General features: G+C 41.0%; 2 protein-coding genes across 2 annotated transcripts; both read left to right on the forward strand.

Moving 5' to 3' along the window:
• The first annotated feature begins 2,557 nt into the window (after positions 1-2,557).
• Positions 2,558-3,265, forward strand: LOC120288820 (uncharacterized mitochondrial protein AtMg00810-like). Its single transcript, XM_039302985.1, has one exon. The coding sequence runs from the start codon at positions 2,558-2,560 to the stop codon at positions 3,263-3,265; it is 708 nt and encodes a 235-aa protein (XP_039158919.1).
• Positions 3,266-8,166: 4,901 nt separating this feature from the next.
• Positions 8,167-11,901, forward strand: LOC104430008. The gene is made up of 5 exons (XM_039303984.1): positions 8,167-8,633; positions 9,809-10,252; positions 10,743-10,901; positions 11,152-11,467; positions 11,586-11,901. The coding sequence occupies exons 1-5, from the start codon at positions 8,272-8,274 to the stop codon at positions 11,715-11,717; spliced, it is 1,413 nt and encodes a 470-aa protein (XP_039159918.1). The 5' UTR covers positions 8,167-8,271; the 3' UTR covers positions 11,718-11,901.
• The last annotated feature ends 355 nt before the right edge of the window (positions 11,902-12,256 follow it).

Below are 12,256 nucleotides of genomic sequence, written 5' to 3' on the forward strand. Positions count from 1 at the left end.
TTAAAGGTAAGAATAAATTATTTTGTGATTATTGCAAACATACTAATCACTCAATTGATAATTGCTGGAAATTGCATGGGAAGCCTGGTGAAAAAGAAAAAAAGATTTCAACAACTTATCAAGTTACTGGTCGATTGGTAAAAAAGTTGACTAGCCTATCTCGTATAGTCAGTATCATTAGTTGATGGAGGCACTTCAAAAAATGGACATGACAAACAGAGGAGCAAGTTTCTCAAGTATTACCCATTGCTTGATTAATTCAATATCCAGAAAGGCATGGATAATTGATTCAGGGGCAATCGACCATATTATATGTGACAGGGGATTTTTCTCAAGTATAAATGACAGATTGAATTTCCTTATTTCCGTGCAATTGCCCAATGAGGATATTACCCATGTCCATGAGACAGGGACAAGCAATCTCAGTTCACAGATTACTCTTAGAAATGTTCTTTATGTCCCAGAATTCCAGTTTAACCTTATCTTTGTGTCAAAAGCTTGTCAAGAAAATTCATGCCGGGCCATTTTCAATGCTGACACGTGTTTCTTTCAAGACCTTTCGACTGGGAAACTGATGGGCTTGGGTAGTCTCTCTGAAGGCCTTTTTTCTGGAATAGTTTCTCAAGTAATTTTCCTTGCAATTCTTTAAATAAGTCATTATTGTGTAACTTGACTACCAATGATAGAAATTCTATTATGCATTTGAGATTGGGCCACAGTGCCTCCTTTCCATGTCCACAATGTCCTATATGTCCTCTTACTAAACAATCTGTATGCCTTTTCTGTCTAGTAACACTTGGACTAGTGAGATTTTTTTTTTTTTTTGATTTATGTGGATATATGGGGACCATACCACACATTAAATCATGATGGGTCTCGATATTTTCTCACTATAGTCGATGATTATTCTCGTGCGACTTGGATTTTCTTGATGCAGTCTAAGAATCAGACTTATTCTCATTTGAAAAGTTTTATCTCACTCTCAAAGAATCAGTTTGGCAAATCCATATAACGGATCCGTACTGATAATGGGAGAGAATTCTTTAGCCATGATTGCTCTTCACTATTTACTACACATGGCATACAACATGAGAGCTCCTGTATCTATTCACCACAACAAAATGGCGTGGAAGAACGGAAACATCGTCATCTATTGGAAGTCGCATGAGCCTTGAAGTTCCAAGCGTCAGTTCCAAACGATTATTGGGGAGATTGTGTGGTCACGGCTACTTACCTAATCAACCGTATGCCAACTCAGATACTTAAAGGGAAAACTCCATTTGAGTTATTATTCCGAAAGAAACTAGAGCTCCAACATCTCAAGGTCTTCGGATGTCTCTGTTTTGTTGCAACAGTGGGACCTAGAGACATTCAGTCCACGTGCTCGGTGATGCATTTTCATGGGATATCCCAATTTGCAGAAAGGGTATCGGGTTCTTGACATTTCCACAAAGGAATTTCTAGTAAGCCGTGATGTCATCTTTTATGAAGACATTTTTCCTTTTTCTGAGTAGACAACTCCAGATGCAAATACAGGGATGACAGCCTCTCCTTGTAGCATCCTATCTGATGAAGCAATGCCTCAAGGTCCTACCTAAATACCAATGGCAGAATCGAGGCACATTCCTCCCACTAATTCATTTCTTCCAGTATCAACGTCAACACTTGTTGAGAGGATCGATCGCTCAGAAGAAATTTTAGAACCACGACTCAAAGATTCCCATGATATTGAGGAAAGTCAGCATATTGAGTCGCCACCTACCAGTGCGACAAATATGAACACCACTCATCCAAGGCATTTTGGTCGCACCACACGACCTCCTACCTGGACTAAAGACTATATCTGTGCAACTCATCATTCTCTAGGTAATTAGTATCCAATCTCATTATATGTTTCCTTTTATAGATTATCACAGGAACATAGATGTTGTATTAGTCGCCTATCAGAAAAACATGAGCCATCTAGTTATGATGAGGCATCTATTGAGCCAAAATGGCAACATGCCATGCGGGCGGAACTTTAGGCATTGATTGACAATAAAACATGGGATCTTGTCCCACTACCCTCTGATCGCAAGCCAATTGGTTGCAAGTGGGTCTACGAGATAAAGTATCATGCTGATGGTTCCATTGAACGATACAAGGCACGGTTGGTTGCAAAAGAATTCACATAAAAGGAAGGTTTTGACTACCACGAGACCTTTTCTCCTAAGTTACCACCGATGTCACGGTTGTTCTTTTTTGTCTCATTGCTGCTATTAATAATTGGAGTCTACATCAAATGGATATGCACAATGCTTTCTTGCATGGGGATCTCGATGAGGAAATTTATATGGATATTCCTCAAGGCTTACGGAGACAGGGGAAGAATAAAATATGCCGTCTCCGTAAATCCCTTTACGGATTGAAGCAAGCATCCAGACAATGGTACGCCAAATTTGCAAATGCTCTTACAACAGCAGGCTTCAAGCAGCCTAAACATGACTATGCTTTATTCACATAGACTAAAGGTATGTCATCCATTTATTTAATGATATATGTCGATGACATACTTGTTATGGGAAATGATAAGGCTGCCATAGACAACTTCAAGGATTATTTACATGCTACCTTTCACATTAAAGACTTAGGAGCACCTAAATATTTCATTGGAATTGAAATTGCTCGATCTGATCAAGGAATTTCTCTTAGTCAACGGAAGTTTGTCTTAGAATTTATATCAGAAGTAGGTTTATCAGGATGCAGACCAACTATGATTCCTATTGAGCAGAACATTAAATTGACTACTGCAGAATATGATAGGGGTATATCACAAAACGATGATCCCATACTCAAAGATCCATCAGGGTATCAAAGACTTGTCGGGAAGCTCATATACCTGACCACGACTAGACCTGATATCTCTTATGCAGTACATACACTTAGTCAGTTCATGCACAGTCCAAAGCGATCTCATTTGGAAGCTGCATTGAAGGTTGTGAAGTATTTGAAAAAGTGTCTAAGACTTGGAATTCTTTGGTCCAAACAATGTGATATGAAGATGAGGGCATACTGTGGTGCTGATTATGCTACGTGTCCTACTAGCCGAAGATCAGTCACTGGATACTGCATCAAATTAGGAGATTCACTTCTCTCATGGAAGACCAAAAAGCACCTTACTGTATCCTTGTCTTCGGCCGAAGCTGAGTACCGAGCTATGGCAAAAACCACTTGTCAGGTAGTGTGGATACGAGGGTTGCTTAAGGACCTCAGAATACAAGTATGAGGAGCGACAAAATTATATTGCGACAACGATGCAGCTCTCAAATTGGCAGCAAACCCTATAGTGCACGAGAGGACTAAGCACATAGAAGTGAACTGTCATTTTACACGAGACAAGATTCAAGAAGGGGTAATTGAAACAAAAGGAATTGGCACAGAAGAGTAGCTAGCAAACATCTTCACCAAACCCCTATATCATCGATAGCACGCATATCTACTGAGCAAGCTAGGCGTCTTGGACATCTACAAGCCACCAGCTTAGGGGAAGTGTTAGAAGATATGCGATATTCCTTTAGGAGATTTGGATTTGATTTGATTATGTACATATCAATTAAAGATTAAATACAGATCTAGATTGATACATAGAATTCTTTATTTCCATTAATTGTACAAACCTAGTTCTATATCTTTAGGATCTATACAGTTTACAGACATATTGAGGAAATACAGAAAAATATTATTCCTCTCTCCATCGCCTTCAGTTTCTTTCAGATGTGTGATTGCCAAGCGAGTTGCAATCTTAATAGAGGTAATCTAATAGAGGTTAAGCCTTAACTCTAAAAAATGGAAACAGAATCTTGCTTGAATTCGTGTTCTTCAAGTGTAAGGGCACTTCCACCATAACATTCAGGGTAGCAGAATGAATGTTCTATTGGACCTTGGAGATTATTCTTCGCAATCAATCTGTTATCTATTGGACTCTTCAGGGTCATTGTTGTTGCTCTGGACCATATGCAGAGAAAGAGAGAGTCCTCGTTTTTTCAGGACAGATTTGGAAAGGGGAACATCAACGCATGTAAAGAGTTTGGGAGCTCATACTGGTTCTCTACTCTTGTGATGCGTTTCGAGGAATTCGACATGGTGTGTCACCACCAGTTTCGAATCGAACAACAAAGGATCAGTGAATAGAATGATCCATCCTCAGGTGACTTGCTAATGGCAAGTACTCTCAAACTGCTCACCCTGGCAGCATCATCCAGATAACCCCAAACTCTCATTGCTGATTTGAAGAAAATCTCAGTCTATCACGGATGCTTTAGATCAAAACACTGGACTCTTGAACGGTTCATCTATGGAGAAAGATCAGTCTGATTGATATTAGCTGCTGACTCTAATTCCTGATGAAAGTCCTAAGATTGTCTTTAGTTCGTTGCCCAATTTGACAGGACTTCGTCAATCAGCGGATAAATCCAGCGTGAAATTACTTCAAAAGTAGTTTCAAGTGATGAGTTCCCATAATCTTCTCCACCAGCCATCAAACCTTCATGCAGATCAAGAGACCTATTGATCAAAGCATATCATTGCAATTGCAACGATTCCCGAGTCATTACTAGGTAAAAAACCACATTGCATAGCCAATTGAGCGAGCTGCTCAAGGTGAGAGGTTTTGCCCCGTTTGAGCTCGGATGATGTTCGGCGAAGCTAGTGCCTCTTTTGCACTTTTGCCTCACTAAGATAATGGTCCCTTCAAAAAGACACGAACCCCGGATGACCATGTTTCTCGATGTGCTGACAAACTGGATCATTTTTGTCACCTCCGTAAACCCAGATGAGGGACCAATGTACCTTAAAATTGACAAAATTAGGTAGAGGTTTTGCAGAGTCCTGGATCAAGAATAGAAATTGCCAGAGACGTGTAGACGAGGAGATCATCCTCTGGTTGATGACGATGAGTCAACACGAGATGAAAATCCTAGTTTCAATCACCCTCTGCATTTTATTTTCCTCGAATCCTGCTAATGCTTCATCTTTGTTAGTACACCCAAGAAATCCATTTCTGGCAGCAACATGAGCAAATTTCATTATTGTTATTTCTTTTTGGGGTCGGAATACGAATTTATTGAATAAAAAGTGTTCAAACATAAGTTCTCACTAAGGACCAGAGGGGTTGAGGAGGACAATTTAACCAATTACGGGAAATTTAATCTTTGGGCCTTGCAATGGGCTAACTTTAAGTGTTTGAATGAGACCATGGAACCTCAAATATTTAAGATTGTACTTCCCACAGAGACCCACCACTTCTGACGGTGACGGCACTTCTTCTGGTCGCGAGGGGAGAGAGATTGAGAGTGCTTCGATGGGGACTAGGGTTTCGACTTTGACGGCGGAGGCTGCTCTTAGGGATCTGGCGAATCCATCAAGGGTTATTATCCCCGACGAGTCGCGAATCACTCCGGCTATAGCTCCGGCGTTTGTTCCATGGACGAACTATCCATCAATATTCAATTTTAGGGTCGAGGTAATTCTTCGTTCTCCGCCCGACGCTTCCTCTTTTTTTTTTTTTTTTTTTTTCTCATTCCATCTCTGAAAATTACTGAGTTTTATGTGCGCCGCTTCCGCAAAGGTCGTTGGGTTCGCGATTTGTTGTCGGAATGCAAAATCATTCCTCTCCTTCCAAATTGACCAGAGAACGGAAGCCACAATGTCGGGGAAGGTTGTTCTACCAAGTGGATACGGTAAAGCTTTTTGTCTGTGCGTGAGTATGTAAATAAGCCGATTCACTTACGAAAAGCAAGAACAATATTACTCGTGACTTTTCATCCATGGAAGTCGCTTTTTCCATCTTGCAAGAGCTCGGATACGACTGACATCGACACTCTTTAACATTCTCTCTCTTTTCTTTTGCGTGGCCTTGGGACAGGAATTGGGGTGGGCCGTAGGCCGTGATCTCAGGAGGATGATCTTGGTCGTTCGCATCTCGGTCTCCCATTTTTTACTCTTCACATCTGGGCCGGTCAATTTCTAGGGTGCGATTGGGAGTGGCTTTGTCAAGTCACTTTGGGCATTGATCCAATGTCCTTTGGGCTAAAAAATGGTGTTTGGGAACTTCTTTTGTAAATATACTCGGGGAAAAGTGAGCATTTGGAAGGATGAAAGCCCAAGGCTGCCATGGGGTTGTCTTGGGTATTAGGCCTTCTCGGAATGCTGAGGGGAGAGAGTAAGGATGCGTTTGGGAAGATTTTGAGGAAAGTTCTTAAGAAAATATAAAAGGCTCTTGAGTTAAAAGAAGTTTTTCAAAATGCAAAGTGTGTTTGGTAAATCATATTTGTGAAGTTCATTGTGAACTATTTTCAAGCAAAATAGTATTTGGATAAATTAAATTTGCAAAAGACTTTTACTATTAAAAAAAAAAAAAAGGAGAGTTGGCCGGATAAGAGTTTCACCAGTTATCGCTGGCCAAGGGCTTTGCCGGCTTACCATCGAACTTTGTCAAAGGGTAGGTGGTCCGGCGAGGGGGAGGTGGTGCGGCGAAAGGCAGTGTCTGGCTAGGGTCACGTGTAGAGGACACGGCGCGGCAAGGGTCGCCATGCCATCGCGTGACCCACCACGCCGCAGAGGTTGTCGGCACCCATGATTTGGTCGCCACGATCCAAATCTGCACGACTAGATCTGCGCGCGATCTGGGTTGCTAGCGTTCTCCGCACGGCGACCCTCGTCGAAGGGTTGTGGGACCCTAGCCGGACCACCCGTCCTTCGCCGCACCGCTTGCCTTTCGCCGGACCACCTACACTTCGCCGATGATCGCACGTAGATGCTGGTTGTGCAGATCCAGAGAGAAGCGGAAGATGAAGATGATGAACAGTTGTCAGGGTAAAGCCGGAAAAACAAAAAATTAATGAGGACAATTTCAGAAGAAATTTTTTATTAACCCTCCAAGCTAGCATGTCGAAAATGCCCAAGGTGACCCCCAACTTGCCTTGGGCTTTCAGCCTTGAGAAGGCTAGCCTTTTCCTAAGACAAGTAAAAAAAACACTTGCCAAACACTAAATATTTGGCCCAAAAACCTTTAGCCCCCCAAAGATCCTTGGGAAAGTGGTGACCCTATCGACAAAGGGCAGGCGGTTTGGCGAGGGGCAAGCGTTCGGGCGAGGGGCAAGCGTTTGGCGAGGGTAACCAGCCAATTCTCATTTTTTTTCCTATTTTTTAATGACAAAAGTCTTTTGTAAACCCCCCGTGGTGGCTAAGTTGGTGGAATCGCACGTTGGCCACACGCAAGGCTGGGGTTCGATTCCCCAACTCGTCATAATGCATGACTAAAGTGGGGAGCCGTGGGAGATGGGTCCCGCGCTAGTACCCCCATGATTTACGCGTAACTGTTGTCGGCAACATGGCGGTTCCACGATCATTAAAAAAAGAAAAGTCTTTTGCAAAGTTTTTTTTTTTGGTAAAAGTAAGGAATATATTAGGGAAATGCCAAATTGTACGAGCGAAACGGCTTCAAAATTTGCACTCAAGATGAACAGGCTCATTTGAGTGGAAGGGAGCCGCAAGAAAGGCCAAACGGCTACAACAAAACACCGAAAAGAAAGCGCTAGGCGGCAAAAACAACTGCCAGTCAAAGGGAACCAACAAAGACCAGTAGCTTAGACAGGCGATTGAAGTTCTCTAGACGAGAAGATAATGTGGTCTAAATCCCAAGAGTATTGTAGCCTTCTGGTCTTTTGCAAAGTTAATTTGTCAAAACACTATTTTGCTCAAAAATACTTCATAATGAACTTTCACAAATACAATTTACCAAACACAACGGCCAGTCAAAGGGAACCAACAAAGACCAGTAGCTTAGACAAGCGATTGAAGTTCTCTAGACGAGAAGATAATGTGGTCTAAATCCCAAGAGCGTTGCAGCCTTCTAGTCTTTAGCAAAGTTAATTTGTCAAAACACTATTTTGCTCAAAAATACTTCATAATGGACTTTCACAAATACAATTTACCAAACACAATTTGCATTTCGAAAAAACTCATTTAGCTCAAAGGCTTTTATATTTTCTCAAGAACTTTCCTAAAAGTCTTCCCAAACGCACCATAATACTCGCTCTCATCCTAATCCTTGTCTATATCTAGGAAAACCCTAGATGGCGAATTAGAGCCCGACCTTCTCTACCCCCCCCAACCCCCCGCCGCCATTTCTCTCTCACGTTGGTCTGGCGATCTGCTCAGCATACTCGACGGCTCAGAGGGCGTCACGCGCCGAGATCCAGCGATCCAAGGCCTCTATTCCGTTGACATAATATGGCTGCGACATCAGTTTCATCTTTCGACGGTCTTGCGGGGCAAGAACAAGCATCTCGCCTGGATGGCATGAGGTGGAACTTGCACCTGCAATTGTGCGACAAAATCCGGCGTGACGACAAAATCTTGTGGAGCGGTGATGGCGTAAGTCCTGACCATGAGGAGGAGGAAAATCACGTCTCTTTCGGAAATAAGGAAGGCGGGCTCGACGATGGTAGTGGGAGCAATGATGTGAGGCTCAATTTCCTTCCTGATGGCGGTGGCATTGAAGAGCCAGAGCATAAGACTGCTGAAACCGTAATCTCTCACAGGACCGATGGCCTTGAGAGCTTCGCTCAATCTGTTATAGTGCAATGGCTGAGGTAATTTAAAATTTTTATGTTTTGACCTGCACAAAAGTGATATATCTTGCTTATTGGAGACACTCCTAATCAATGAGCTTGCTTACTACTTATGTAGAGATCGGTATCAGGTGGTATCTAGGAAATTGAGCTGATTAGGGAAAACATTTTCCACGATAGAAAAAAAAAAGTGTTCTAAGATAGTAAAAATGATTTTTACTTTTGAGAAATGGAAAATTTTTCCATACTTTTTCACCTCACTTTTTCATCAAATACCTTTTCCTTTTATTTTTAATTATTTTTCATTCTTGTTCTTCTTTTTCTTTTCTTTTCTCCTTCATTAGCTGATTGCCGGCCCCGCCACGCTAGATTCCGGCGAGGTTGAGCCTGGTCGGGCCGAGCTTGCCCGACTAGCCTCAGGCGAGCTCAGGCCTCGACAGATCCGACAACCCAGCCCCAATGTCTAGCGACCTCGGGTGAGGCTCAAGTCGCCAAACTTGGCAATCTGCATCTTGGTCGGGCGGTCGCCCGACGGCCATCATTGAGGCACGCGGCAGTGGAGGACAAAGGAGGAAGAAGGAGGGAGGAAAAGAAAACAGAAAAAGAAAGAAAAAAAGAAAATTAAAAATAATAAATTTTTGATTTTTTAAAAATACAAATAATTAAAATTCATTTTTTAAAAACATATCAAAATTAAAATTATATATTTTTGTCAATTAAAATAGTTTTTTGGTAATTTTAAAAAAATCAAATTAGATAACGAAAGTGGAAAATATTCTCCACTCTATTTTCAGATTTTAGTCAAACGTCGGAAAATATAATCATTTTCTTGAAAAATGGTTTATTGGAAAACATTTTTCAGAAACGTGATATTTTCCGCGAAACGTATGGACCATGATATTTTTTATATTTTCAGTTATATAGTAATAAGAACATAAGATTTTTTTTTCCCATTTTGCTAAAATCAGTATGCCTCATTTCTGTTTTGATTCGACTGCTACAGAATCCTTATGCCCTCAAATCCGTATCAGATTTTGTACCAGTTTTTCATTCAGCTAAGAACCTGTGATACTTTTGTACTTTTTCTCAATTTTCTAATAAGATATGGCCTAATAATTACTTATGTGCCTTTTGAGTGGCCCAGATACCATTTGGCTCTAGGTACATTGATGAGTCTACCTTATTTTATGATACAGGGAGCATGTCAATTTGGATAATTGGGAAACAATCTTTCAGAACATTGATCTGGACGACAAAATCTGGTTTGAGCAAGATATTTTGCCCTGTTTTAGAAAGGTGGTACAAAAGGAGGAGGAGGAGGAGCAAGATATCTTCTCCTGTTTTAAAAAGGTGGTACAAAAGGAGGAGGAGGAGGAGGAGCAAGATATCTTGCCCCCCCGTCCCGCCATAAGTACCGTCATCGTAAGCACTGACAAAGAGGAGGAGGACAATCACGTCTCTTCAGAAAATAAGGAAGGCAGGCTCGATGATGGTAGTGGGAGCAATGATGTGAGGCCCAATTTCCTTTTTGATGTTGGTGGCATTGAAGAGCCAGAGCATAAGACTGCTGAAACCATAATCTCTCACGGGACTGATGGCCTTGAGAACTGCGTTCAATCTGTTATAGCGCCATTCCTGAGGTAATTTAAAATTTTTATGTTTTGACCTGCACAAAAGGGATATATCTTGCTTATTGGAGGCACTCCTAATCACTGAACTCTATGTATGTAGAGATCGGTATCAGGTGGTATCCAGGAGGATGCATGATACTTCTTGAAACATGGTTAAGTTCAATATCACTATCAAGGCTAAAATTTCTAGTATTCTTGATATTTTCAATTACGTAGTTATAGAAACATAGACTATTTTTCCCATATTGCTAAAATCAGTATACCTCATTTCTGTTTTTGATTCTTGACTGCTACAGAATCCTTATGCCCTCAAATCCGTAGCAGATTTTGTACCAGTTTTTCATTCAGTTAACCTGTAATAATTTTGTACTTTTTCTCAATTTTCCAATAGGATATGGCCAAATAATTACTTACCTGCCTTTCGAGTGGTCCGGATACTATTTGGTTCTAGGTACATTGATGATTCAAGTCATGATGTCTACATTATGTCGTGATACAGGGAGCGTGTCAATTTGGATAATCGGGAAACAATCTTTCAGAACTCTGATTTTGAAAATTTCCTGACGACTCATCCATTATACATCACTCAACTAAACCAAATTATCAAAAACGTTGGCACCGAGCTTTCGCAATTGCAAAAGACAAATCCTGAACTGAGGTGGGAGTCCTGTTCTCTTTAAATTGAATCATTAACATTTTCATTTCACTGTCTGATGTATCATCCTTGGTGTCCAATCTAGTCTCTCAATTAGCTGATGCAATATTTAGTTATTATAGAGATTGCCCCAATGACTATCTGCGATGCTTATGAGTTCGGGGAGTCGGTTCTCCTTGGTATTGTTCACTTAATTGATTTCTATGAGAATTTTGGAGGGTCATAATTAATAATTGCTTTAAATTACCAACAGCTTGGAGGAATTGAAGGTGTATTACGTTCCTATTTGTTGGAGTTCAACGAAGAGACTGGAATTTTTTTGTCGCCTCAGCGACACACTATTGAAAGCTACGGCGCCCAGTCAACCGAATGATCTGAAAGATTTGCTTTCGGAGTTGGAGAGCAAGGAGGGGCCACAGGTTTTTGATGGGAGGTGGATCGACAAAATAGATAGGAACTGGATCGACAAAATAGATCCTAACTATAGACCTCGTGAGCACGAGTATATATCCATTCAAGGTTTATTGCGCTTCGTGCGCAATCGGTGGCGCCATCCGGACGAATTTAAGGTACTCTTTCGATAGAATTGTGATGATTTTTGCAGCGGAATGCATGCAAGGCTTCTTTAGTAACTTTGTATGTCTCGGATTGTATGAACTCGTGACTCAGCTCTTCTCGTTCCCGCAGGAATGCTTTGGATCGGTCAGTGCGGAAGACTTCTACAGTTACTTCGATGAACGATTCCCGAATCTCTTGATCGTGTCATACGGGGCGGCGCACCTGTACTGCAGAGAGCCCTGGTTCAAGGAGTACCGTTGAAGTGAAACTTTTGCAGGATTACCTTTGGAGGCCACTTTCCATGATATTTTCTTCAATCCAGTCGGTTGTGCATTCCCGTGTATAAATTTAATGTTTTAGCTATATAATGTGGTTGCAATATTGAATTGTTTTAAATTTATAGTGTGTTGTTCTTGGTGTTGCATAAAAATATTATTATACTTAAATTCAGTACAATTTTTTTTTTTAAATCGCAATCCATGAATTTAATATTTTTTGTATTTTATTTCAAAAATGTATTTTTTAGACCTCAAAATAAAAAGGCCCCGGTGATCGACCCTAGTAGCGACTTATTTCAACGAAAGGACTTTTCAATTCGTGGCAGTTTAGCAACTTCTTTGCCGACTTACTTAATTTTTCATATGGAAATATCAATAACTAAATATATATGTTGAGGCTCGGTAGATCCCGATGGATTAGGTAACTTTGTTATGAAATAAATAATCGTTACTGTATTAACAAGTTTAATTCTAAAGGGGATTAATGCTCAACGCATATTGATTTAGTTCATTACATACACC

The sequence above is a fragment of the Eucalyptus grandis genome, chromosome 10, assembly GCF_016545825.1.
Source record: "Eucalyptus grandis isolate ANBG69807.140 chromosome 10, ASM1654582v1, whole genome shotgun sequence".
NCBI classification, from domain to species: domain Eukaryota; kingdom Viridiplantae; phylum Streptophyta; class Magnoliopsida; order Myrtales; family Myrtaceae; genus Eucalyptus; species Eucalyptus grandis.

Bases quoted from the DNA above. Each gene is read 5' to 3' on its own strand.
- LOC120288820 (XM_039302985.1), top strand. From the start codon at position 2,558: ATGGGAAATGATAAGGCTGCCATAGACAACTTCAAGGATTATTTACAT.
- LOC104430008 (XM_039303984.1), top strand. From the start codon at position 8,272: ATGGCTGCGACATCAGTTTCATCTTTCGACGGTCTTGCGGGGCAAGAA. The intron at 8,634-9,808 runs GTAATTTAAAAT...TTTATGATACAG, and splicing joins GTTATAGTGCAATGGCTGAG to GGAGCATGTCAATTTGGATA. The intron at 10,253-10,742 runs GTAATTTAAAAT...GTCGTGATACAG, and splicing joins GTTATAGCGCCATTCCTGAG to GGAGCGTGTCAATTTGGATA.